General features: G+C 50.6%; 1 protein-coding gene across 2 annotated transcripts in view; it reads right to left on the bottom strand.

The window, feature by feature from the left end:
- MEIOSIN (meiosis initiator) overlaps positions 1-26799 on the bottom strand; it is a 30072-nt gene extending 3273 nt beyond the window's left edge. The window contains exons 1-10 of one of the 2 annotated variants that reach the window (XM_055369761.2): positions 26551-26799; positions 24771-24841; positions 20458-20562; positions 15863-15992; positions 10234-10345; positions 6587-6832; positions 5230-5338; positions 4018-4118; positions 2247-2402; positions 1790-1866 (exon numbers count right to left, since the gene is read on the bottom strand). In XM_055369761.2, coding sequence (XP_055225736.1) covers positions 1790-1866; positions 2247-2402; positions 4018-4118; positions 5230-5338; positions 6587-6832; positions 10234-10345; positions 15863-15992; positions 20458-20562; positions 24771-24841 — 1107 coding nt within the window. In that variant the 5' untranslated portion in view covers positions 26551-26799. Of the gene's footprint in view, positions 1-1789; positions 1867-2246; positions 2403-4017; positions 4119-5229; positions 5339-6586; positions 6833-7530; positions 7669-10233; positions 10346-15862; positions 15993-20457; positions 20563-24770; positions 24842-26550 lie in introns of those variants that run through there. The other variant, XM_019016027.4, reaches the window with a different exon arrangement.
- Between the last annotated feature and the right edge of the window lie 224 nt (positions 26800-27023).

The raw sequence follows: 27023 nt of genomic DNA, 5'->3' as shown, positions 1-27023 counted from the left end.
CCAGGTATGTTGGTGGGCGCCTGTAGTCCCAGCTACTCTGGAGGCTGAGGCACAAGAATCGCTTAAATCCAGGAGACGGAGGTTGCAGTGAGCCGAGATCGTACCACTGCACTCCAGCCTGGGTGACAGAGTGAGACTCTGTCTCAAAAAAAAAAAAAAAAAAAGAAATTGAATTAAGTTAAATTTAAAAATAATTTAAAAAACCAGCTGGGCATGGTGGTGTGGGAGGGTCATTTGAGCCCAGGAGTTCAAGGCACTGATTTATGATGGTGACACTGACTCCAGCCTGGGCAACAAAGCAAGACCCTGTCTTTCTTTCTTTCTTCCTTTCTTTTCTTTTTTTTCTTTTCTTTTTTTTTTTTTTTTGAGACGGAGTCTTACTCTTTTCCCTCAGGCTGGAGTGCAATGGCACCATCTCGGCTCCAATCTCCACCTCTTGGGTTCAAGTGATTCTCCTGCCTCAGACTCCTGAGTAGCTGGGGTTACAAGTGCCCACCACCACGCCCAGCTAATTTTGTATTTTTAGTAGAGAGGGGGTTTCATCATATTGGTCAAGCTAGTTTCAAACTCCTGACCTCAGGTGATCTGCCCGCCTCAGCCTCCCAAAGTGCTGGAAGTATAGGCATGAGCCACCACGCCCGGCCACACCCTGATAATTTCTTTTTCTTTTTCTTTTTTGAGACTGGGTTTCGCTCTTGTTGCCCAGGCTGCAGTCCAACGGTGCCATCTTGGCTTACTGCAACCTCCGCCTCCCAGGTTTAAGCGATTCTTCTGCCTCAGCCTCCTGAGTAGCTGGGATTACAGGCATGTACCACCACACCCGGCTAATTTTGTATTTTTAGTAGAGATAGTATTTCGCCATGATGGCCAGACTGGTTGGTCTCCAACTCCTGACCTCAGGTGATCTGCCCTCCTCGGCCTCCCAAAATAGTGGGATTACAGGCGTGAGCCACCACGCCCGGACACTTTTTGTATTTTTAGTAGAAATGGGGTTTCCCCATGTTGGCCAGGCTGGTCTCGAACTCCTGATCTCAGGTGATCCGCCTACGTCAGCCTCTCAAAGTGCTGAGATTACAGGTGTGAGCCACCGCTCCCAGCTTAGTCTTTTGATTTCAATTTCCTTATCTGTAAAATGGGGCCACAGGAGACTCTGCTTCGTAGAGTAGTTGTAAAATGATGTGGGAAGCTGGGCACGGTGGCTCACACCTGTAATCCCAGCACTCTAGGAGGCCAAAGTGGGCGGATCACTCGAGGTCAGGAGTTCGAGACCAGCCTGGCCAACATGGTGAACCCCCATCTCTACTAAAAATACACAATTAGCCGGGTGTGGTGACAGACACCTGTAATCCCAGCTACTAGGGGGGCTGAGGCAGGAGAATTGTTTGAACCCGGGAGGCGGAGGTTACAGTGAGCCGAGATCGCACCACTGCACCCCAGCCTGGGCGACAACAGGGAAACTCAGTCTAAATAAAATAAAATAAAATAAAATAAATGAATAAAATGATGTGAGTTTTCTTTTCTATGGGCACCTGGCAGCTTTTATCCTTTTTTATCCATTTTGTCCAATTCGTTCCACGTGCCCAGCACAGAGCCGGCATCTGGTGGCCACCAGTGAGCGCAGAGAGGGTCGGGGGGTGGTTTTAAGGATGAGGGGAAGCATGAGTGGAAGGACAGATGGGTAGATGGTGGCTGAAAGGGTGAGGGAGTGGATGAGTGAATGAAGCCATGAGTGACGTGTGTGGAAAGACGGATGGATGTGTCTGTGGACAGAGAGGCAGGGGATGTCTACCTTTTCCTGTGGAGCCTCCTGCGTGTAGGCTGAAGGTGAAGACTCCAGATCTAAGCACACTTCTTCAAAGAAAGCCGCTAGGGAGGGAGACCAGAGGGGCAGCCAGAGTGGAAATGCTTCCCCCACACCGCCCAGCTTCGGCCACACCGTCCCTGCTAGCCGGAGTCCCCGTCTCTGGCGTTCTCCTTCAGGATCTCCCACCCTAGGTCCAAATCCCGCTCACAGCCCACTCCCCTGGGTCACCTCCAACACACAGAGTGAGCTCAAGTCCTGCTATGGGCTTCTAAAGCCACCCATGCACCACACCAGTCTGTGGCTGCTCCCCCACTAGGCCGTGGGCTCCTTGAGGCAGGGCCAGGGCAGGATTCACCCCGGGCACCCAGGATGGCCCAGCGCAGGCCTGGGCACCGTATGTTTCCCGAATGAACTAAGCATCAGGGCTAGGCCTGGGCCTCACCTTGGGTCAGGTACTCCGTGTCATCCTCCAAGATCTCGTCTGGCAGCAGTTTCCCTGGGGAGCTGAAAAGGCTAGGGCTGAGCCCGAGGATCTCACTTGGGTGGCCTGTTCCACTCCAGACATCAATCTGGGGAGGCCCCAGGAACAGTGGGCTCCCTGGAAAGGAAACAGCAGACTCAGGGGTGTGGCCAGAGATCACCCTCTGCCCTAGCACAGCAGCTGGCATTGAGGAGATAGTGCCTGATGCTACGGAAAGCGAATCTCAGTTTCTCATTTTGAATTCTTGATCGGAGAAATGAAGAGGCAGCCGGCTGCGATGGCTCACGCCTGTAACCCAGCACTTTGGGAGGCCGAGGTGGGCGGATCATTTGAGATCAGGAGTTCAAGACCAGCCTGGCTAACATGGTGAAACCCTGTCTCTACTAAAAAATACAAAACTTAGCTGGGGGTAGTGGCACGTGCCTGTAATCTCAGTTACTCAGGAGGCTGAGGAAGGAGAATCACCTGAACCCGGGAGCAGAGGTTGCAGTGAGCCGAGATCGTGCCACTGCACTCCAACCTGGGTGACAGAGTGAGACCCTGTCTCAAAATTTAAAAAAAAAAAAAGAAGAAGAAGAAGAAATGAAGCAAAATGATGTTTGGCATTATGTCAGGGATGGCCAAAAAAAAAGAAAAATCAATATCATAATGTACAAAATCCCATAGGCTGATTATAACTACCTGCAGCTCTGCAACAAGAAAGATTCTGAGGTCAGATGCGGGGGCTCACGCCTATAATCCCAGCGCTTTGGGAGGCCGAGGCAGGTGGATCACCTGAGGTCAGAAGTTCGAGACCAGCCTGGCCAACACGGTGAAACCCTGTCTCTACTAAAAATATAAAAATTTGCTAGGCGTGGTGGTGCACACCTGTAATCCCAGCTACTCAGAGGCTGACACAGAATCACCTGATCCCGGGAGGCAGAGGTTGCAGTGAACTGAGATAGTGCCACTGCACTCTAGCCTGGGAGACAAGAGTGAAACTCCCTCTCAAAAAAAAAAAAAAAAAATGGATTCTGAGGTCGGGAGCAGGGTCACGTGCCTGTAATCCCAGCACTTTGAGAAGCTGAGGCAGGACGATCCCTTGAGTCCAGGAATTGGAGGCCTCAGTGAGCTGTGATTGCGCCACTGCACTCCAGCCTCAGGGCAAGAACTTGTCTCAAAAGAAAAAACAAAACAAAAACACAAAAAGAGTTCGGAGGGGTGGCTCACGCCTGTAATCCCAACACTTTGGGAGGCTGAGGCGGGCAGATCACCGTAGGTCAGGAGTTTGAGACCAGCCTGGCCAACATGGTGAAACCCCATCTCTACTAAAAATACAGAAATTAGCTGGGCATGGTGGTGGGCACCTGTAATCCCAGCTACTCGGGAGGCTGAGGCAGGAGAATCACTTGAACCCAGCAGACAGAGGTTGAAGTGAGCTGAGACTGCGCCACTGTACTCCAGCTTGGACAACAGAGTGAAACCCTATCTCAAAAAATAAAACAAACAAACCAAAAAGACCCAGAATGATTCTGAGGCAGTGTCTGGGCTCAAGGGAAGAGTGGTGATTGATTATCAAGTCTCCATGGCAGCGGTGGTGGAGAGCTGGCAGGTGCACTGTGTGTTTGCCTTCCCTGTGCTTAGGGGATCTCCATTCCCTTTCCCGTCTCCTCTCTTCCATAGACATCCTCAGACTGAAAGTATGGGAAGGCCCACACCAGCCTACAAGGAGGAGAGACAGAGTTGCAGTCACCTTGGGGGCTGTTCTCTGGGGTCCAGGCAGGGAGCCAAGGGTCAGCGTCTAGGGACCCTTTGTCCACATCCTCGCTGGAATCATAGAACACCAGCTTCTGCCTGCAAGAGGTGGAGTTTCAGAGTCAGATGCACAGACTCTGGGCTAGAAACTGCTATGGGGCCCCTTTGGCACTCTGCACTGGCCCCTGGGGGAGTGCTGGGGGTGTAAAGCTCAGTCAGTCGAGGCTCCCATCCTCAGGGAGCTTACAGTCTCATGAGGATAGCCCAGCCCGTAAGCAGTGCTGTGACCGAGGGCGCTGGAGGATGATGAGCCAGTGGAGAGCAGTGGGCTCAGCCTGAGGGATGGGCAGTTTTCCAGGGGCACAGGGAAGCAGGCTATCCAGGAAGAAGTACTGGAATGTGAGAAGCTCAGAGGGGCTGGTGCAGGGCTTCTGAGGAATGGCGAATGTGTGGCGGTGTGAAGTATAAGAGTCATGGGTGAAGGGCAGGAGAGAGGGCTGACGAGGTGAGTCGGGGGCCACTGAAGGTCTCAAAGGCCAGGTGAAATATCCGGGCCGGGTGCAGTGGCCCATACCTGTAATCCCAGCACTTTGGGAGGCTGAGGTGGGAGGATTGCTTGAGCCTAGGAGTTCAAGACCAGCCTAGGCAACATAGGGGTACCTCATTTCTACAAAAAATAAACATAAAAAAAATTAGCTGGGTGTGGTGGTGTGCACCTGTGGTCCCAGCTACTCAGGAAGCTGAGGCAGGAGGACTGCTTGAGCCCTGAAGGTTGAGGCTGCAGTGACCTATGATTGTGCCACTGCTCTCTGGCCTGGGCGACAGAGTGAGACCCTGTCTCAAACAAAAAAACAAAAAAACAAAACAAAAAAATATTGGACTCTATGCTGCAGGCACTGAGGAAGGGCTTTAAGCCACAACCTCCGTGGTCAAGGTCTCTGTGTTGGAAAAGCCATGTGGTCACATGAGGATGGGATGGAGAGGCAACAGGTGAGGCAAAGAGACTGGTGAGGAAGCTGTGACCATGTCCGGGAAATGGGAAGTCAGGTTTTCCTGCGAGCTCACAACAGCAGACACAAAGCTGGGCCCCCATTGGTGCTCAAGGGGCACCCGCAGAGGACGTGACTTGGCCTGTCTTCCCACTACCCCTCACCCACGCCAGACCAAACCCCTCAGCACCACTCACTCAGTGCCCTGGGGACTCCCTTACCTGGGATGGGGCTGGGTCTTGTTGAGAAAATGGATCCTCGCCACATCTTCCTGAGCCAGGAGCGCAGGGAAAGGCGCGTCATCCTGGACACTGCCCTGGCACCAGCAGCCTAAGGGGCAGATCAGGATGACCATGCCTGGGGACTGGACCAAATTCCAGGAAGCCCAGAAGCAGGGGACAAAGGGGTGCCAGCTTCTGCCACACACCCTGTCACTCCCCAATCCTAGCCCAAACCTCAGGATGCAGGGTGTCACGTTGGTGTGAGGCTGAGGGGTGCCCCAAATCACCCCTGGGTTTTTTGAATCCCACATCCCTATCAGAAGCTGTAATGGGGGCTGGGCACAGTGGCTCATACCTGTAACCCCTGCACTTTGGGAGGCTGAGGCGGTGGATCACGAGGTCAGGAGTTCAAGACCAGCCTGGCCAAGATGGTGAAACCCCGTCTCTACTAAAAATACAAAAATTAGCCGGGCATGGGGGCGGGCGCCTGTCCCAGCTACTCAGGAGGCTGAGGCAGAGAATTGCTTGAACCTGGGAGGTGGAGGTTGCAGTAGCCGAGATTGCACCACTGCACTCCAGCATGGGCGACAGAGCAAGACTTTGTCTCAAAACAAACAAAAAACTCTAATGGGCCCGGCACAGTGCCTCACACCTGTAATCCCAGCACTTTGGGAGGCCAAGGTGGGCGATCACCTGAGATCAGGAGTTCAAGACCAGCCTGGTCAACATGGCAAAACCCTGTTTGTACTAAAAATACAAAAATTAGCTGGGCGTGGTGGTGCGCACCTGTAATCCCAGCTACTCGTGAGACTGAGGCAGGAGAGTCGCTTGAATCCAGGAGGCAGAGGTTGCAGTGAGCCGAGATTGTACCACTGCACTCCAGCCTGGGCAACAGAGCAAGACTCCATCTCAAAAAAAAAAAAAAAAAAAAGAAAAGGCTGAATGAACAAATAGAGGAATGAGATGACTTGAGGCCTCAAAGCCTCGAGCTCCGACCTCCCTCCCTCTGGCCTAGCTCTCTGCTTGAAAGCATCACCACACCTTTTCCAAACCAGTGCAGTGACTGGGGCATGGGAGAGCCAAGTGAGGCCTGAGGCGGAGGCCCTGCCCTCCTCCCTGGTTCTGTGATGGGAAGCCCACACAAGACAATGACGCTGATCTCATCCCCCCATTACAGCCACGACACAGCCTGAGATGAAGACCACCAGAGCAAGGCCACAAGCTTGAGAAGTGAGAGGCAGTGTTTCCTATTCACTGCTGCAGCCCCCACTACGGGTACTGTGTCTGGGACACAGCAGGTGCCCCCAAAGTGGCATCTTACTGAAAGACTAAGTTCAGAGTGAGGAAAGAGACCCACTTGAGATGTCACAGTGGATGGTGTCCTCGGCCAGATCCAACAGCGTCAGCTGGGACTGTCCCCCTTTTCTGTCACCTGGAGGCGAGGATGATGCAGGCCTCGGGTGACCGCAGGAGTCAGGGCACCTTGGAGGGGTAGTGGTCCCCCCTGTGCCACTTCCTTTCTGGTCTGGGGATGGGGTCACCAGCTTCTCAGGCTTGTTCAGGGCCAGAGAGCGGCGAGGCTTTGGGGTCCGAGTCTGGCTTTCTGGGGGAGCAAAGGTTCAGGTGTCAGAGGGGCCTGGGAGTCACCTGCCTGTCACCAGAATAGGGTTCAGGTGGGAAACGTCCTTGTCGGTGTCAAAGCTATGCCTGGCCTGGTATGGGAATGCCCAGATCCTCAATCACAGGCCTCTTTGTTCAACCCCTGTCCACCTGTCAGAATCATCTTGCGACCTTTAAAAAACACTGGCCAGGCGCAGTGGCTCATGCTTGTAATCCCAGCGCTTTGGGAGGCCGAGGCAGGCAGATCACTTGAGGTCAGGAGTTCAAGACCAGCCTGGCCAACATGGCGAAATCCTGTCTCTACTAAAAATACAAAAATTAGCTGAGCATGGTGGCACATGCCTGTAATCCCAGCTACTCAGGAGGCTGAGGCAGGAGAATCATTTCAACCTGGGAGGCAGAGGTGGCAATGAGCTGAGATGTGTCACTGCACTCCAGCCTGGTGGACAGAGTGAGAGTCTGTCTCAAAAAAAAAAAAATACTGATGCCCAGGTTCTGCCATAGACCAGTGAACCCCAAGTTTCCGGGTGTGAGGCCTCAGTGCTAATACAAGGAGGAGCTGGGAGTTGAACCCAGGCACAGGGTGCTGAGAAGGCCCCCAGAGTAAGGACATCCCTGGAGAAGGAGCCCTGCTCCTGGGTGACCTGGGCTTCTAGTTCTGCCTCCAGTGACAGCTTGTACCTGATGCCTGGGTCAGCTTCTTCTTCCGAGGCTTCTGGCACGCCCCCTGGAGACGGGACTTCTGAGAGCTTGGGGAGCTGGAGGGGGTAGAGTGTCTCCTCCGCCTGGCTGGGCCCCAGGCTGGTTTCTGACCCAGCCCTGCAGGGATGGAGAGGGAGACAGCTCACATCCCCCAACCCATCTGCACCCAACTGCAGTTCCTGCCTTCCAGACAATGCTCCTCAGTCCCGGGTCAGGGTGGGCCCCCAGGCTGACTTTACAGTGTGGAAACTGAGGGCTTATCCAAGGCCGCTCAGTCAGGACTGTGAAAGTAGAGGGCGAGAACTCAGGTTTCTTCAGGGCTGTTTTGGGCCTTGGCTCAGTGGGAGAACGGAATCAACACTTCCCCAGACTGGGCACCTTGAGGATGCTTCACCCTCTCCCCACCCATACCAGTACCTCCTCCCGCCTTCCTCAACACAGTGAGGGTCTCCTACCCGACCCCCTCAAGGTCACTGGGGCCTTTCCCTCTGGCCTCTCGATTCTTCCTCATTAACATCTTCTAGGTTTACTCACTTCTATCCACATTCTCAGCTACAGCGCTAGCTTGGGCCTAATTGTCCCATCTAGATCACTCCGAACAGTGTCTTTCCTCATCTCCCTGACTCCAGTCTCTCACTTCATGACCAGTCCTCAACACTACATGTCAGGGACAAAAATTAGCTGGGTGTGGTGGCGGGTGCCTGTAATCCCAGTTACTCGGGAGGCTGAGGCAGGAGAATCGCTTGAACCCAGGGGGTGGAGCTTGCAGTGATCCGAAATTTCGCCACTTCACTCCAGCCTGGGCGAAAAGAGCGAGACTCCGCCTCAAAAAAAAAAAAAAAAAAAAGAAGAAACTATCTGAGTAAGAGCTTGCAGGCATGAGAAGACATGCACGGGGTGTCTGGGGACAGGCAAGTCATTGGGTGTGATTGGAGGTCTGCGTGGCATGGAGATGATGTGTGTGGGCTCTGAGCCAGGCCCTGACTCAGGCTCATCTCTGTGACCTTAACCTCTCTGGGCTTCAGTTCCATCACCTGCAAAACAGGACCACATTAGCTTTTCCCTTCGGTATTTGTCCTGACGATTAAATGTGAGTTAACACATAGAAACAAGTCAGTGGCCCACTGACCACTGATTATAGGAGTGGCCCACTCCTATAATCCCAGCACTTTGGGAGGCCAAGGCGGGAGAATTGCTTGAGCCCAGGGGTTTAAGACCAGCTTGGGCAACACAGTGAGACTCTGTCTCTACAAAAAAACAGACAAAAATATTAGCCAGAGCCAGGCACGATGGCTCACATCTGTCATCCCAGCACTTTAGGAGGCTGAGATGGGTGGATCACTTGAGGTGATACCAGCTTGGCGACCATGGCAAAATCCTGTCTCTACTAAAAATATAAAAATTAGCTGGGTGTGGTGGCGGGCACCTGTAGTCCCAGCTACTTGGGAGGCTGAGGCAGGAGAATGGCTTGAACCTGGGAGGCAGAGCTTGCAGTGAGCTGAGATCACACCACTGCACTCTAGTCTGGGCGACAGAGAGAAACTCCATCTCAAAAAAAAGAAAATTATCTGGATGTTGGTGGCATGTGCCTGTAGTACAAGCTGCTTAGAAGTCTGCGGCAGGAGGATTGCTTGACCCCTGGAGTTTTGAGTCCTGGGATTTTGAGGTTACAGTGAGCCATGATCATGCCACTGCATTCCAGCCTGGGTGACAGAGTGAGAACTTGCCTCAAAAAAAAAAAAAAAAAGAAACATACCACAGCACCTGGAACATAGCAGTCCCCTAAGGCTAGATGTGCTGGGTGCTGTCGCTGTTACTGTAGTGTAAAATATACTGGCAGAGGCCCGGGAGGCAGAGGTCGCAGTGAGCAGAGATCACGCCACTGCACTCCAGCCTGGGTGACAGAGTGATACTCCGTCTCAAAAAAAAACACAAAAAACAAAAAACAAAACAAAACAAAAAGCACAAATAAATAAATAAAATACGCTGGCAGAATGGTAGGAGATGAGGCTGAGGAGGTTTGGCAGGGACTAGGAAGGCAGGGATGAGATCCCAAATGGCTTCCAGCACCTGGCTATGGAGGGAAGTGAAGAAGATGAAAATTACTGAGGGATTTTATGCCAGGGGAAGGTCATGATCAGATTTATTTTATTTTATGTATATATTATTATTATTATTATTGTTATTATTATTATTTGAGACACAGTCTTGCTCTGTTGCCCAGGCTAGGGTGCAGTGGCGCGATCTCGGCTCACAGCAACCTCCGCCTCCCAGGTTCAAGTGATTCTCCTGCCTCAACCTCCCAAGTAGCTGGGATTACAGGCGCCAGCCACCACACCAGCTAATTTTTGTATTTTTAGTAGAGACGGGGTTTTGCCATGTTGGCCAGGCTGGTCTCGAACTCCCGACCTCAAGCGATCCGCCCACCTCGGCCTCCCAAAGTGCCGGGAGTATAGGCATCAGCCACTGTGCCCGGCCTGTTTCTTCTGCCTGGCTGGGCTTCCCTGCATCTCCTACAGTCCTGAAGGCCCAGCTCCAAGGCCCCTCTTCTCTGAGGCATCTTGCATATCTCTCTTTGTCCCCTATACCAGGCCTTGACAGAAGGGTCACTCAGTATCCCTGATGGCTGGAACAACACTTGGAACATCACAGGCACCAGGAAACACTGGCTGAACTACTCACCCGCAAGTCCACCTTCCCCAGTGGTGATATGGCATTTGAACAAGGCCTTGGCGGCATCGATGTTTCTCTGGAGGTACTGAATGTACTGCAGGACATGCACCAGAATCTCCTTCTGCCTCAAAAGAAAGACAGGGTTGGCCAGGCTCACGCCTGTAATCACAGCACTTTGAGAAGCCGAGGTGGGCGGATCACGAGGTCAGGAGTTCGAGACCAGCCTGGCCAGCATGGTGAAACCCCGTCTCTACTAAAAATACAGAAAATTAGCTGGGTGTGGTGGCACATGCCTGTAATGCCAGCTACTTGGGAGGCTGAGGCGGGAGAATTGCTTGAACCCGTGAGGCAGAGGTTGCAGTGAGCCAAGATCACGCCGTTGCACTCCAGCCTGGGCAACATAGCGAGACTCTGTCTCAAAAAAAAAAAAAAAAGAAAAAGAAAAAGAAAGAAAGACAGGGTTGAGCACAACAGCCAGGGCTCAAGACAACGTGGGGCTGCTGGGGACCAGAGACACAGCCAGGACCCCATTCCCCACCCACCCCAACAATTCTTCAGTTGGCAGAGACCTTCCTGTTCTGCTGTCTAGCCTTCACTGCAGCCTAGTGAGACAGGGGCTACAGCTACAGAAACGGAGGCTCAAAGTGCTAAGGGGCTTGCTACGGCTACAGAGATTGGCCGGGCATAGTGGTTCACACCTGTAATCCCGGCACTTTGGGAGGCCGAAGCGGATGGATCACTTGAAGTTAAGAGTTCAAGACCAGCCTGGCCAACATGGCAAAACCCCGTCTCTAATAAAAATACAAAAATAAGCCAGGCATGGTGGTATATGCCGGTAGTCCCAGCTACTCCGGAGGCTGAAGCAGGAGAATCGCTTGAACCCAAGAGGTGGAGGTTGTAGTGAGCTGAGATCGTGCCATGGCACTCCAGCCTGGGCAACAGAGCAAGACTGTCTCAAATAAAGGCTGCAGAGATGGAGCAGCAGAGCTGGAATCTCAATCCAGGTCCGCCTGCCTCCTGGTGCAGTTTTTGGCGCACGCTCACTGGCGTCTTGCCTGGCCCCTGGCTCATGCTGTATTCTCTATCTGCAAAGCCGTCCTCTTCTCCCCATGAACTCCCTCACAGGCTTCTCCTCCTCTGAGCCTCTGCACAGTGGTGTCCTCTTCCAGAAGTGCTGCCTCTCTGCCCCTCTCACCCAGGCTGGGTCAGCTGTTCCCTCCTGCACTCTTTTTTTTTTTTTTTTTTGAGACAGAGGTTTGCCCTTGTCACCCAGGCTGGAGGGCAATGTGCACTCTCAGCTCACTGCAACCTCCACTTCCGGGGTTCAAGCGATTTGATTCTCCTGCCTTAGCCTCCCAAGAAGCTAGGATTACAGGCATGCACTACCATGCCCGAGTAATTTTGTATTTTTAGTAGAGATGGGGTTTCACCATGTTGGTCAGGCTGGTCTTGAACTCTTGACCTCAGAAGATCTGCCCGCCTCAGCCTCCCAAAATGCTGGGATCAGGCATGAGCCACCTCACCTGCCCCCTTCCTGCAGTCTTGTGACACCCTGGGCCTACCTCCACCAAGGCACTTGCCACACTGTTTTATAATCATTGTTCATTCTCTGCCACTGACCATGAACTAGTTAAGGGTGAGACTGTAGCAAATTGGTTTCTCATCCCAAGCACACAGAATTGAGAGGTCACTAAGCCAGGGATTGTCAAAGGAATGAGTCTCCCCAAAGTACCAAGAAGGATGCCTCCTGCCCTGCAGGCGTCATCCATGCAGCCACCAAATACCTCCTGAGTTGGTACTGGAGTCACAAAGCTGAAAGAGACTACGACTGACTAGGGGCTAGGTGTGTCAGGGTAAACAGGAGATGCTTTTGTTCAACTTCATGGAGCTTACAATCTAGTGAGAGCAACACATCTTAATAAACTCACAAATCATCGAAAATGATCGACTGTGTGATAAGCATTATAAATAAAAGAGTATAACAAGGGGTTCCAAAATTAGGGTGTCTGAAAAGGCCTCTCTGAATAAGTAGCATTTAAACTGAGATCTGGGCCGGGTGTGGTGGCTAATGCCTGTAATCCCAGCACTTTGGGAGGCCGAGGTGGGTGGATCACTTGAGGTCAGGAGTTCAAGACCATCCCGGCCAAGATAGCAAAACCCAGTCTCTCCTAAAAATACAAAAATTAGCCAGGTGTAGTGGTGCACGCCTGTAGTCTCAGCTACCTGGGAAGCTGAGGCAAGAGAATCACCTGAACCCAGGCAGTGGAGGTTGCAGTGAGCCGAGATCATGCCACTGCACTCTAGCCTGGGTGACAGAGAGAGACTCTGTCTCAAATAAATAAATAAACTGAGATCTGCAGAGTAGAAGGAGTTATCCTGGGGAAATGGTGAGGGAAGAACACCAGGAAGTACTTTTTGAATCAAATTGGATCCCTAGAAAAATAAGACAACAGCAATAATCTTCCAAACTCCAAATCAGGAAACATGGTCTGATGAAGGGACTCATGTGAAGGTGTTGTATAAAACACAGACAGTCACTGAAATGATTCATTGTGGTCCACAGAAGGAAGCTATAGGCCGGGCACGGTGGCTCACTCCTGTAATCCCAGCACTTTCAGAGCCCGAGGCGGGCAGATCACGAAGTCAGGAGATCGAGGTCATCCTGGCTAACACGGTGAAACCCCGTCTCTACTAAAAATACAAAAACTAATTGGCCGGGCGTGGTGGCGGGCACCTGTAGTCCCAGCCACTCGGGAGGCTGAGGCAGGAGAATGGCGTGAACCCAGGAGGCAGAGCTTGCAGTGAGCCGAGATGGTGCCACTGCACTCCAGCCTGGGGTACAGAGCGAGACTCCGTCTCAAAAAAAAAAAAGATGGGGTCTCACTCCGTTGCTGAGGCTGGAGTGCAGTGGTGCGATCTCGACTCATTGCAACCTCCACTTCCCAGGCTCAAGCTATCCTCCTGCTTCAGCCTCCTGGGTAGCGGGGACCATGGCTGGCTAATTTTTGTATTTTTTGTAGAGATGGACTTTCGTCATATTGCCCAGGCTGGTCTCGAACTCCTAATCTCAAGCAATCTGCCTGCTTCAGCCTCCCAAAGTGCTGGTATTACAGGTGTGAGCCACTGTGCCTTGCCACATCTGAATCCCTCCCTCTCTCTTTCTCTCTGTCTCTCTCTCTATCTCAACTCTGTGCCTGTGGGCGATGTGACCATTCTCTGCACTTCAGTTTCCTCAGACCAAAGAATGAGCATAGCCATACATCTCTCACAAGCCTTGCGGGAGAGTTAAATGAGAAAAATGTATCTAAGACACTTAGCACTCAAGGTCTGACACCTGGAACGCTCAGTAAGTTGGGAACGGTTGTTACTGCTGTCTGCTGTCTGCTCTCTGCTCTTGCTAGGCCCTGTGGGCAAGGCGGACAGAGATGTCTCCTTTATGGCTCTCGCAGAACTCCACCTGAAGGAGGTCGGAAACAAGGAAGTAATTGCAGTGATACACTCGGGGTGTTCATGGTCAGAGGGAGAACCTACATGATCAGACGGGGCGGGGGCAATTCACCAGCCAGAGTGGCGAGGAAGGACACTCTGAATCAAAGCTGCACCCCAAGTCTCTAACACAGGAGAGGCAATTCTCACAGCTCCCGCTATGGCGTGGAGCACTGGACTGAGCATGCCCCACGGCCCCGGGATGCGGGTTGTCTGTGGAGCAGGACCCCATGATGCAGCTGAGGGAAGGATGAAGAGGTGGGAGAAGAGGGGTTCTGAAGACAGCAGAGGACACATGGTAAATAAGTAGGCTGAGGCCTGGGGAGAATTCCAAGAGATGTGGCCATCCGGTCATTTATGAAATGTTGCCAGTCCCCTGACAAGACTGCCATTCCTCGAGGGGAGGGACTGTGTCATAGTCATCTCTGGCTCCCCAAGGGCTATTCCAGCACCTATGCATGCCAAAAACTCACATTCCTCAAATATTTTTAGCACCATCGTGGACTGTATAATGCATCCCCCCAAAGTTCCAAAGATGTCCATGTCCTAGTCCCCAGAACCTATGAATATGTTGCCTTGTATGGCAGAAAGAAAGGACTTTGCAGATATGATTGAGTTAAGGATTTTTTTTTTTTTTTCTTTTGAGACAGAGTCTTGCTCTGTTGCCTAGGCTGGGGTGCAATGGCACGATCTCGGATCACTGCAACCTCTGCCTCCCAGGTTCAAGCAAATCTCCCGCCTCAGCCTCCTGAGTAGCTGGGATTATAGGCACGCACCACTACTCCTGGCTAATTTGTTGTATTTTTAGTAGAGACGGGGTTTCACCATGTTGGCCAGGCTGGTCTCAAACTCCTGACCTCAGGTGATCCACCCACCTCGGCCTCCCAAACTGCTGAGCCCGCTGTGTTAAGGATCTTGAGATGGCCTGATTATTCCTGTTTATCTGGGTGGGCCCAGTGTGATCACATATAATCTTACAGAGGTAGGAATGTCAAAGGCAGGGAAGGCAATGTGACAACAGAAGCGGTAGGACAGGAAAGACATTTGAAGATGCTTCCATGCTGGCTTTGAGGGACCATGATGGGTCAAGGAATGCAGGCAGCCCCCAGAAGTTGGCAAAAAGAAAGGAAACAAACTCTCTAGAGCTTCTAAGAGGAACCAACCCTGCTGACAACTTGACTTTAAACCAGTGAGACTGGCTGGGTGCAGTGGCTTATGCCTGTAATCCCCGAACTTTGGGAGGCCAAGGTGGGCAGATCACTTGAGGTCAGGAGTTTGAGACTAGCCTGGGCAACATGGTAAAACCTCGTCTCTACCAAAACTACAAAAAATTAGCCGGGTGTGGCATGAGCCTGTAGTCTCAGCTACTCGGGAGGCTGAGGTGGGAGGATTGCTTGAGCCTGGGAAGCAGAGGCTGCAGTGAGCTGAGGTCGAGCCACTACACTGTAGCCTGGGTGAGACAGCGAGATCCTGTCTCAAAAACAAAACAAAACAAAACAAAACAAAACAAAACCTAAAAACCCCAAAACAACCAAACAAGTGAAAAAGCCACTGAGACTGATATTGGACTTCTGAACTCCAGAACCATAAGAGAATAAATTTGGCTGGCCACAGTGGCTAACGCCTGTAATCCCAGCACTTTCGGAGGCCAAGGCGGATGGATCGCCTGAGGTCAGGAATTTGAGACTGGCCTGACCAATATGGTGAAACCCTGTCTCTACTAAAAATACAAAAAAACTATTAGCCGGGTGTGGTGGCCTGTGCCTGTAGTCCCAGCTACTCAGGACTCTCAAAAACAAAAAAGAACAAAGAAAAAAAGAAAGTCTGGGTAGCCTGAGAAACCGCCCAGAGTTCTGTAGCTGTGAAGCTAGAGGGCTCAAACCCATGGCTATTTGATTCCTAGAACAATGATCTTTGTGCTATCTCTAGTTCCCCAGCCCGGTTTCTCCTCTCTCCTTTGCAAAAAAGGATCCTCCAGGCACCTAGTTATGGTATCACAGACTCCCGGAAATTCCCGTTCAGAGTAGCACCATTCCCATTTGAATGCTGCCACTGAAAGGATCTGTCCAGGTTTCCCAGGAGAGGGTGACCCATTTGCTGCTATTTAAAGACCTGCGTCCCAAATCTGGCCCCTCTCCTCTAGTCCCTGTACCTTTGTGAGCTTCTTGGTCCCCGTCTTCAGGGCTATGGGCAGCAGCAGTGCCAACTCTTGCAGCTTGCTAGTGTGGTTTTTCCTCTGCTTCTTGTTTGGGGACAGGAGCTTGTTTTGGTTTCTCTGATTCCTGTTTGGGGACAGGAGCTGGTTTTGGTTAGGACATCCAAAACTGAATTCCACATCCAACCCGCAAACCTCCTGTCTGTGTTACTCATTTTAGGGCTGCCCGCACCCCACCCTGGACACCGAGGACAGAATCCCAGGCATCACCCGTACTTGTTACTTTCCCTTAGCCCTTAATCAGTCAGTCACCAAATCTTACCCACTCCTCTTCCATGACCTTCTCTTCAACCCCACAGCCCTGCCCTAGTCCATGTGTTAACATCCTGATAGTTCACTCAACCCTGCCATTTGGCCTCTTCCATCCCTACTGTCTGCTAGAGTCAGGGTGACCTTTTTGAAACACAAATCTGACCACGTCACTCTCTTGCTTCAAACCTCTCCACGCCATCCCATTGTTAAGGATCAAGTTTAAGGTCCTAATGTGGGGTGGGTGCAGTGGCTGATGCCTGTCATCCCAGCACTTTGGGAGGCTGAGGCAGGAGAATCCCTTGAGCCCGGGAGGTGGAGGTTGCAGTGAGCCAAGATTGCATCACTGCACTCCAGCCTGGGAGACAAAGTAAGACTCCGTCTCAAAATAAATAAATAAATAAATAATAAAAATACAAAAATTAGCCAGGCGTGGTGGCAGGCGCCTGTAATCCCAGCTACTGGGGAGGCTGAGGAAGGAGAATCTCTTGAACCTGGGAGGTGGAGGTTGCAGTGAGCTGAGATCATGCCACTGCACTCCAGCCTGGGCGACAGAGTGAGACCCTATCTCAAAAAAGAAAAGTTCCTAATGTGGCTTATCATTTGCATCCTGCCCCAGCTGACCATTCTGGTGTCCTCCCTTGCTTCTTTGTCTGTCTCCCATCAACTGATCGTCATTCCACAGGATGTGTGAAGTAGCTCTGCTAAGGCCCCCTCACCCTGGTGCTCACACACCTCTGATCACTTCACCAGGCTGTCACCTGTGTCGGGGGTACCACTGTACCCCTAGCACCTAGAACAGGGTCTGGCATATTGTGATGACTCACTGTGTATTTGCTAAGTGAATTAATAAATAAGGACATGAAATAAGTTGTCTCGGCTGGGCGCGGTGGCTCATGACTGTAATCCTAGCATTTTGGGCAGCTGAGGCGGGTGGATCACTTGAGCTCAGGAGCTCAAGACCATCCTGGCCAACATGGTGAAACCCTGTCTCTACTAAAAATACAAAAAATTACCCAGGCATGGTGGTGGGTGCCTGTAATCCCAGCGACTTGGGAGGCTGAGACAGGAGAATTGCTGGCTGGCTAATTTTTTTATTTTTTGTAGAAGTACACTCCACCGGCCAGGTGCGGTGACTCATGCCTGTAATCCCAGCACTTTGAGAGGCCGAGGCGGGCAGATCACAAGGTTAGGAGTTCGAGACCAGCCTGGCCAATATGGTGAAACCCCATTTCCACTAAAAATAGAAAAATTAGCCAGGCGTGGTGGTGGGCGCCTGTAGTCCCAGCTACTCGGGAGGCTGAGGCAGGAGATTAGCTTGAACCCAGGAGACGGAGACTGCAGTGAGCCGAGATCACGCCACTGCACCCCAGCCTGGGCAACAGAGCGAGACTCCGTCTCAAAAAAAAAAAGAAAAAAAAAAAGAAGTGCACTCCACCATGCCGGTGGCGCGTGCCTATAGTCCCAGCTACTTGGGGGGCTGAGGCAGGAGGATCACTTGAGCCACGGAGGTCGAGGTTGCAGTGAGCCGTGATCACTCCATTATACTCTAGTCTGGGTGAAAGAATGAGACCTTGTCTTGAAAAATAAAACAAAAAACACGAAGAACAAATACAGCCCCTTCTTCTGGAGATTACAGCATAGTTGGGGCTAAAGTAATTAATCAAATTGTCACACAAACAAAATTGCAAGTAAGATCAGAAAAAGCTACATAATTTACTGGGTTCAGGGGCCATTGTAAATGGAAATGTGGAGCCTCTTGTTCAAAAATTGAGAATTTCAAGATGGTGAGAGCAGGCCAGGCGTGGTGACTCATGTCTGCAATCTCAGCACTTTGGGAGGCCAAGGCAGGCAGATCACCTGGGGTCGGGAGTTCGAGACCAGCCTGACCAACATGGAAAAACCCTGTCTCTACTAAAGGTCAGGAGTTCAAGACCAGCCTGATCAACATGGTGAAATCTTGTCTCTACTAAAAATACAAAAATTAGCCAGGTGTGGTGGCAGATGCCTGTAATCTCAGCTACTTGGGAGGCTGAGGCAGGAGAATCACTTGAACCCAGGAGGTGGAGGTTGCAGTGAGCAACCGAGATCGTGCCATTGCACTCCAGCCTGGGCAACAAGAGCAAAAGCTCCGTCTCAAAAAATAAATAAATAAATAATAAATAAAATAAAATAAATTTTAAAATAAATTTTTTTTTGGAGACGGGGTCTGTCTATATTGTACAGGCTGTGAAATCTTATTTCTTTCATTAATTTATTAATTATAAATATGAACTCCATGAGGGCAAGAATTGGTTGGTTGGTTGGTTGGTTTTTGAGGCAGAGTTTTGCTCTGTTGCCCAGGCTGGAGTGCAGTGGCAGGCTCTTGGCTCACCGCAACCTCCACCTCCTGGGCTAGAGTGATTTTCCTACCTCAGCCTCCCAAGTAGCTGGGATTACAGGCACATGCCACAGGGCAAGAATTTTTGTCTTATTTATTGCTATATCCCAGGCTGATTTATCCATAAAATGCAGAAAGCACAGTGCTTGGAACCCATGATACTTTTAGGGGCTCATGAAAATATTCTAATTCCTTTTAAATTAGAACAAAAAATAAATATCACCCCATCTGTAGTATACTTGTCTTCATATCAATACTATCATAAACCACAATTGTTAAAATTTTTCTTTTTTTTTCCCCCTGAGACAAAGTCTCGCTCTTGTCCAGGCTGGAGTACAGTGGTGCGATCTTGGCTCACTGAAACCTCCGCCTCCCAGATTCAAGCGATTCTTCTGCATCAGCAACCCAAGTAGCTGGGATTGCAGGTGCCCGCCACCATGCCTCCCAATTTTTGTATTTTTAGTAGAGACGGTGTTTCACCATGTTGGCCAGACTGGTCTCGAACTCCTGACCTCGTGATCTGCCCGCCTTGGCCTCCTAAAGTGCTGGGATTACAGGCGTGAGCCACCGCACCCAACGTTAATATTTTTCTATGGAAGAAGGGGATCAAGAAGGTAAAATTGTATAGGGCCCACAGAAGCCATAATGCTGTGCTGGTTATATCCCTTAAGTCCTGGAATAATGCCTAACACTTAGTGGGTGCTCAATAAAGAATTATTGAATTAGTGAATACTGAGAGGTCTTGGGATAGCTGCTCAGACTTCTAAAGTGGCATATGAACCTAATTCTCAAGTTTCCTTTTCCCTGAACTAATCAACCTGAACATACCCTAGTTACTTTATTATCATTGTTATTATTATTATTATTATTATTATTGAGATGGAGTCTCGCCTTGTTGCCCAGGCTGGAGTACAGTGGCACGATCTCGGCTCACTGCAACCTCCGTCTCCTGGGTTCAAGCGATTCTCCTGCCTCAGCCTCCTGAGTAGCTGAGATTACAGGCATGTGCCACCACACCTGGCTAATGTTTTGTATTTTTAGTAGAGACGGGGTTTCACCATGTTGGCCAGGATGGTCTCAATCTCCTGACCTCGTGATCTATCCACCTTGGCCTCCCAAAGTTTTGGGATTACAGGCGTGAGCCTCCGTGCCTGGCCTTCATTTGTTTTAATAGTGTGTAGGGATGTAAGAGTAAGAGCTGCCCCAAAATGGGACAAAGCAGGAGACAGTCCCAGGAGGTGGCATAAAGGTTGATACATAAGCTCCAGTTTTTGAAGCAGAAAGACTGGGATTCAAATCCTAGTTCCTCCACTTGCTGTGTGACTTTGGGCAACTGCTTTCACTTCTCTGTGCCTGTTTCTTCCTCCTTTACAAAATGGAGGTGGCTAGGAAAACCTTGATCTTATCTGGAAGGTGTTTCGTATAGTGCCTGGTACATAGGGAGTGTTCATGAAATGTTAGTTCAAGAAAGCATGTGGGGCCGGGTGCAGTGGCTCACGCCTGTATCCCAGCACCTTGGGAGGCCAAGGCAGGCAGATCACCTGAGGTCAGGAGTTCAAGACCAGCCTGACTAACATGGTGAAACCCCGTTTCTACTAAAAATACAAAAAATTAGCTGGCCGTGGTGGCACGTGCCTGTAATCCCAGCTACTCGGGAGGTTGAGGCAGGAGAATCACTTAAACCCTAGAGGCAGAGGTTACAGTGAGCCGAGGTTGCGCCATTGCACTCCAGCTTGGGCAACAAGAGCAAAGCTCTGTCTCAAAAAAAAAAAAAAAAAAAGGAAGAAAGAAAGCATGTGTGTACAGTCATTTGTCAGAATGATTTTAGGGGTAAGAGGTGTTGAACAATGGGCTATGTTTTTGCTTGGCCAACATGCAATCCCCCCTTTTCTGTTAACAGTACCTCAGTTTTCCTTTGAGCAACCATTTCTCCTCCATTCTCAGTCCATGTGGTTCGGAGGGGTTGACCTTATCTTCCCCTTCCACTAGGGAGCACAAAACCAAGGTCCTGCCAAGAATAGTCACAGTGATTGGTTCAGGGTTGGAGTGGTAATCCTAGGTTTGGCCAATCAGAGTCAATCAATCTTAGAAAGATGTTTTCTCTTCTGGGTATATGGAGTTGGCAAGACATAGACCTGGAACTGCTGGGAACCATCTTGCCCTTCCAAAGGGACAACCTGCAGCTGGGCACAATGACTCACGCCTGTAATCCCAGCACTTTGGGAGGTTGAGGCAGGCAGATCATTTGAGGTCAGGAGTTCGAGACCAGCCTGACCAACATGGTGAAACCCCGTTTTCACTAAAACTATGAGAAAATTAGCCAGGCCTGGTAGCACATGTCTGTAATCTCAGCTACTCGGGAGGCTGAGGCAGGAGAATCCCTTGAACCCAGGAGGCGGAGGTTGCGCTGAGCTATCACGCCACTGCACTCCAGTCTGGGCGACAGAGCGAGACTCCATCTCAAACAAACAAACAATAAGATAAAATATATAAATAAAGCAAAGGGAGAACCTGCTTGAGACAGAAGCCAACACAGACAATACCAGAGCCAAGAGACGCAGATTCCCGGCAACCTCATTTAACCTCCATCCTGGAACCAGCCAAGGCCGACATCCCTGAATTTTTTGTTTAAATGATCCAATAAATCCCTTTTTATGCTTAAGCCAGTTTTTGCTAGGTTTCTGTTCTTCACAACTAACAGTCTTTATCAATACAAGGACCCCCACATCTAGAAAGGGGGATGAAAGTATGAATTGTGGGCAACTCTAAAATTCCAGGAGGAATGGGCAGCAGGATAGGCATTCTTCATTTTCTTCATGGTGCTTCTTCTGAGCATAGTATCTAGGTAGAGAACCTAAACAAAGCACACAGTCCTTGTCTTACAACGGTCGGACTTAACATTTTTCGACTTTATGATGGTGTGAAAGCCATACAAATTCAGTAGAAGCCATACTTCTCTTACTGTGCTGGGCAGCAACACTGGGCCACAGCTCCCAATCAGCTATGCTTTTTTTTCTTTTTTTAGACTGAGTCTTGCTCTGTTGCTGGAGTGCAGCGGCGCGATCTTGGCTCACTGCAACCTCCGCCTCCCAGGTTCAAGTGATTCTCCTGCTTCAGCCACCTGAGTAGCTGGGATTACCAGCACACACCACCATGCCTGGCTAAATTTTGTATCTTTAGTAGAGATGGGGTTTTGCCCTGTTGGCCAGGCTGGTCTCAAACTCCTGACTTCAAGTGATCAGCCCACCTTGGCTTCGCCAAGTGTTGGAATTACAGGCCTGAGCCATCAACCATGCATTTTTGACATACAATATTTTCAGTTTATGATGGGTTTATCAGGACATAACCCCGTAGATACTTAATTTTGGAGTTAATGAAGAGATAGTTGGATGGAAAGTCACTGGGGGAGATGGTAGGGGTTAATATGAACTTTGGCCTTATTTTTTCTTTATCCAGACTTTGGAGGGAGGGAGAAATCTGATCCAACCTCCAATCTGCTGTGAAAATTCCCTCTATAAGATTCATTACACTTGGTAAGTGCTTGATGGATGAATGAATGTGTGAATAAAAGAAAGGAAGTAAAGACATGGTGGCTCACGCCTGTAATCCCAGCACTTTTGGAGGCTGAGGCAGGAAGATCACTTGAGCCTAGGAGTTTCAGACCAGTGTAGGCAGCATAGTGAGACCCTGTCCACAATTTTTTTTTTTTTTTTTTTTTGAGACAGAGTTTCACTCGTTGCCCAGGCTGGAGTGCAATGGCGCGATCTCGGCTCACTGCAACCTCTGCCTCCTGGGTTCAAGCGATTCTCCTGTCTCAGCCTCCCAAGTAGCTGGGATTATATCATGCCCACCTAATTTTTGTATTTTTAGTAGAGATGGAGTTTCACCATGTTGGCCAGGCTGGACTCAAACTCCTGACCTCAAGTGATCAACCCACCTTGGCCTCCCAAAGTGCTGAGATTATAGGTGTGAGCCACCACACCTGGCCAATTTTTTTTTTTTAATTAGTTGGGCATAGTGGCGTGTGCCTGTGGTCCTGCATACTTGGGAGGCTGATGTGGGAGGACTGCTTCAGTCTGGGAGGTCAAAGCTGCAGTAAACTGTGATCGTATCACTGCACTCCAGCCTGGGGAACAGAGCAAGACCCTGTCGAAAAAGAAAGAGCCAGGCATGGTGGCTCATGCCTGTAACCCCAGCACTTTGGGAGGCTGGGTGGATCACCGGATCCCAGGAGTTTGAGACCAGCCTCGGCAACACGGCAAAAACCCATTTCTACGAAAAATACAAAAATTAGCCAGGCGTGGTGGTGCACGCCTATGGTCCCAGCTACTCAGGGGGCTGAGATGGGAAGATTGTTTGAGCCCAGAGGGTCGAGGCTGCAGTCAGCTGGGATTGCACCACTGCATTCCACATTCCAGCCTAGGTGACAGAGCAAGACCTTGTTTCAAAAAAAAAAAAGGAAAGAGGCCAGGCTTGCTGACTCACACCTGCAATCCTAGCACTTTGGGAGGCCGAGGCGGGTGAATCACCTGAGATCAGGAGTATGAGACCAGCCTGAACAACATGGTGAAACCCTATCTCTACTAAAAATACAAAAATTCGCTGGGCGTGGTGGCATGCGCCTGTAGTCTCAGCTACTCGGGAGGCTGAGGCAGGAGAATCGCTTGAACCCGGGAGGCGGAGGTTGCAGAGAGCCGAGATCATGCCATTGCACTCCAGCCTGGGCAGCAAGAGTGAAACTCCATCTCAAAAAAAAAAAAAAAAAAAAAAAAAAAAAGGCTGGGCGCAGTGGCTCACACCTGTAATCCCATCACTTTGGGAGGCTGAGGCGGGCAGATCACGAGGTCAGGAGATCGAGACCATCCTGGCTAACATGGTGAAACCCCATCTCTACTAAAAAAAATATAAAAAATTAGCCAGGCATGGTGGCGGGCGCCTGTAGTCCCAGCTACTCAGGAGGCTGAGGCAGGAGAATAGCGTGAATCCGGGAGGTTGAGCTTGCAGTGAGCTCAGATGACGCCACTGCACTCCAGCGGGCGGATCGCAAGGTCAGGAGTCCAAGACCAGCTTGGCCAACATAGTGAAACCCTGTCTCTACTAAAAATACACACAAAAAAATTAGCTGAGCATAGTGGCGGGCACCTGTAATCCCAGCTACTTGGGAGGCTGAGGCAGGAGAATCGCTTGAGCCTGGGAGGCAGAGGTTGCAGTGAACCAACATTGCGCCACTGCACTCCACAGCCTGGGCATCAGAGTTAGACTCTGTCTTAAAAAAAAAAAAAAAAAAAAGAAAAGGAAAGAAAGAAAGACACTCAGAATGTCAGTTGGGCGTGGTGGCTTAGTAATTCCAGCACTTTGGGAAGATAAGACAGGAGGATCACTTGAGGCCAGAAGTTCAAGACAGGCCTATGCAACATAGCAAGACCCTGTCACTACAACAAATAGAAAAACTGGCTGGGTGTGGTGGCATGTGCCTGTAATCTTAGCTGTTTGGAAGGCTGAAGCAGGAGGATCAAGCCCAGGCTCAAACCCAGGAGTCCGAGGCTATAGTGAGCTATGATGCCACCACTGCACTCTAGCGTGGGCAACAGAGTGATACCCTAACTCTGAAAACAAACAAACTCAGAATGTCACAGGCTGCAAGGACCTTAGAAGTTATCTTTGCCCTAAAAATAAAAAAAGAAATGGGCTGGGCATGGTGGCTTACACCTGTAATACCAGCACTTTGGGAGGCTGAGACAGGCAGATCACTTGAAGCCAGGAGTTGAAGACTAGCCTGGGGAAAATGGCAAAACCCTATCTTTACAAAAAATACAAAAATTAGCCAGGCATGGAGGCATGCGCCTGTAGTCCCAGCTACTGGGGAGGCTGAGGCAGGAGAATCACTTGAGTTCAGGAGGCGGAGGTTGCAGTGAGCTGGCATCACAACACTGCACTCCAGCCTGGGCAACAGGAGTGAAACCCTGTCTCAAAAATAAATAAATAAATAAATAAGAAATGATCTTTGCCGATCACCTCAGAGTACTCTCATCTGGAAAATGGTAGGCATCTTTGTACACAACTTCCTCATGAGATTGTTGTATGGATTAACAGTTATCATACAAACAAAAGGTTTGGCAAAGAATCTAGCAAACGGTAAATGCTCAGCAAATGTTTTTGTTATTATTATTCAATGAGAGTGGCTGGGGCTATAAGGGAGATGGGGCAAGCCCTTACCTGTCATTGGGACCCAGTGAATTATCTCTGGGCTGTTCAGAGGAACCCAAGTATCTGCTGGAACCAAACATCTGCAAAGAGGGAAAAAGAATGATTAGTGACCTCTGGGATTGCAGGAAGGATGGGCAGGAACCCTGATGGGCACCCTTCATCTTCCCTATGATGCTCCTTTGAGCACCCAGAGATCCCAAAATAAGAGTCCCTAGCCCCAACAAATTATGGGCCCAAAGACCCAAATTAAACAGCTAAACCTTGGCCAGAAGTGGTAGCTCACACCTGTAATCCCAGCATTCTGGGAGGCCGAGGCAGGCAAATCACTCGAGGTCAGGAGTTTGAGACCAGCCTGGCCAACATGGTGAAACCCCATCTCTACTAAAAATACAAAAATTAGCCGGGTGTGGTGGTGCACGACTGTAATCCCAGCTACTTGGGAGGCTGAGGCAGGAGAATCACTTGAACCTGGGAGGCGGAGGTTGCACTGAGCCAGGATTAAGCCACTGCACTCCAGCCTGGACAACAGAGTGAGACTGTGTCTCAAAAAACAAAAACAAAAACAAACCCCTAAACCTCTAAAAAGGCACTCAAACTAACACTTTAGAGTCCCAAAATGAGGACCTAAATCCTCACTTTGGAGCCCTCCCAAAGCCAGGCACAGTGGCTCACGCCTGTAATCCTAGCACTTTGGGAGGCCAAGGCAGGAGGATTGCTTGATCTCAGGAGTTTGAGACCAGCATGGCAATATGACAAAACTCCACCTCTACAAAAAAAAAAAAAAAAAAAATTACCTGGGCATAGTGGCACATGCTTGTAGTCCCAGCTACTTGGGAGGCTGAGGTGGGGGGATGGTTTGAGCCCAGGAGGTCAAGGCTGCAGTGAGCTAAAATCGCACTACTGCACTCCAGCCTGGGTGACAAAGTGAGACCTTGTCTCAAAAACAAAAAAAAAAGGAGCCCTCCCAAACCTACAAACCCTAAATTCTAATACTGAGATACCCCAGACCCTCAAACTGTCAACTTCTGATCTTCAAATATGATCCTAATACTAAGATTACAGACTGCAAGCTGTAACACTATGAACCTATATCCTAAGATAAGAAATCCAGGCCCCTATGAAACAAATCTCACTCCTCCAGATTGACCTCTTAGACGTCCAAACTGTCCCTCAAATTGTGGCCCCAACCCTAAAACTGAGATCTCGAATGTGGGTCCTACTCTGAAACCCCAGACCCTAAAACTGGAGCTCTCATACTCAATGTGGGCACTCCAGGCCCTAAAACGTGCTTCTAAAGACTCAAACTGCGACTCCAGATCCTAAAGCTTCATACTCTACATTGGGATTTAGGCCCTAAATGTATACTGAGGCTTCAGTTGCCCCAAATCAGGCTCCAGACTCTCAAAATGTTACATCATAACTCAGAACTAAGACTTCCAGATCCCCAAATTGGGATCTCTGGATTCCAAGGAGAAAGCTTCCAGTCACAAAACTCAAGCTCTTCAGATTCCAGAACTAGTCACCCCTAGACACAAATCGCGAGATCCCAGATCAGAACTCGAGAGCCCGGATTCCCAACACAAACAGAGTCTTCCGTTCCTCAAACTTGAACCTGGACCCCCGGCTTCAAACCCAAACTCCGTCGCCCGTGGCCCTGCACCCAGAGCATGTTCTATTCCCCTGAGCCCCCCCGAGGGAGGCTCCTGTGGGGATCCCGGGTTCCCCTAAGCCCAGCTAGTGCTGGGGCAGGCCCCCTGCCCCGCGCCCCATTTCCCTTGGCCTCCAGCACCCGCCTCAGGGCGTGCAAAATGGCGTGAGGCTGCCCCCGCCGTTCTGGTTTCTCCGGGCCCCACTTTAGGGAGCCCGATCAGACAGCGTCTCGCGCGGGTCCCGGGAAGCCGGCCGTGCGCGCGGGGATCCCAGACGGTCTCGGACACCACGTTCCCAACCGGGCTTGGGGTTGGGTGCGAATCCTCCCGGCGCGAGGATCCTGCGCGAGGCGTGAGGAGCAGAGCAAGAGTGCGTTCCTGAGGCCAGGCCACGCCCCTACCAGTTCCAGCCAAGGTGTGCTGGGCACGAGACGACGGGGTTGAAAGGGCAGGGTGCAAGTGGCCGTGCGCACGCGCGCCTCGGGAAGGGCCCTGTCGTCTTGCACAGCGTGAGCTCGGCCTCGAGCCTTCTGACAAAGCCTTGGTCGGCGTGAGCCGCTAGGTGACCAATCAGCGCCCGCTCAGCCACCCGCCTTTTTAAGCGGTCACGCCC

This window comes from Gorilla gorilla, chromosome 20, assembly GCF_029281585.2.
Source record: "Gorilla gorilla gorilla isolate KB3781 chromosome 20, NHGRI_mGorGor1-v2.1_pri, whole genome shotgun sequence".
Classification (NCBI taxonomy): Eukaryota; Metazoa; Chordata; class Mammalia; order Primates; family Hominidae; genus Gorilla; species Gorilla gorilla.
This window is presented reverse-complemented; position numbering and strand designations above follow the sequence as displayed.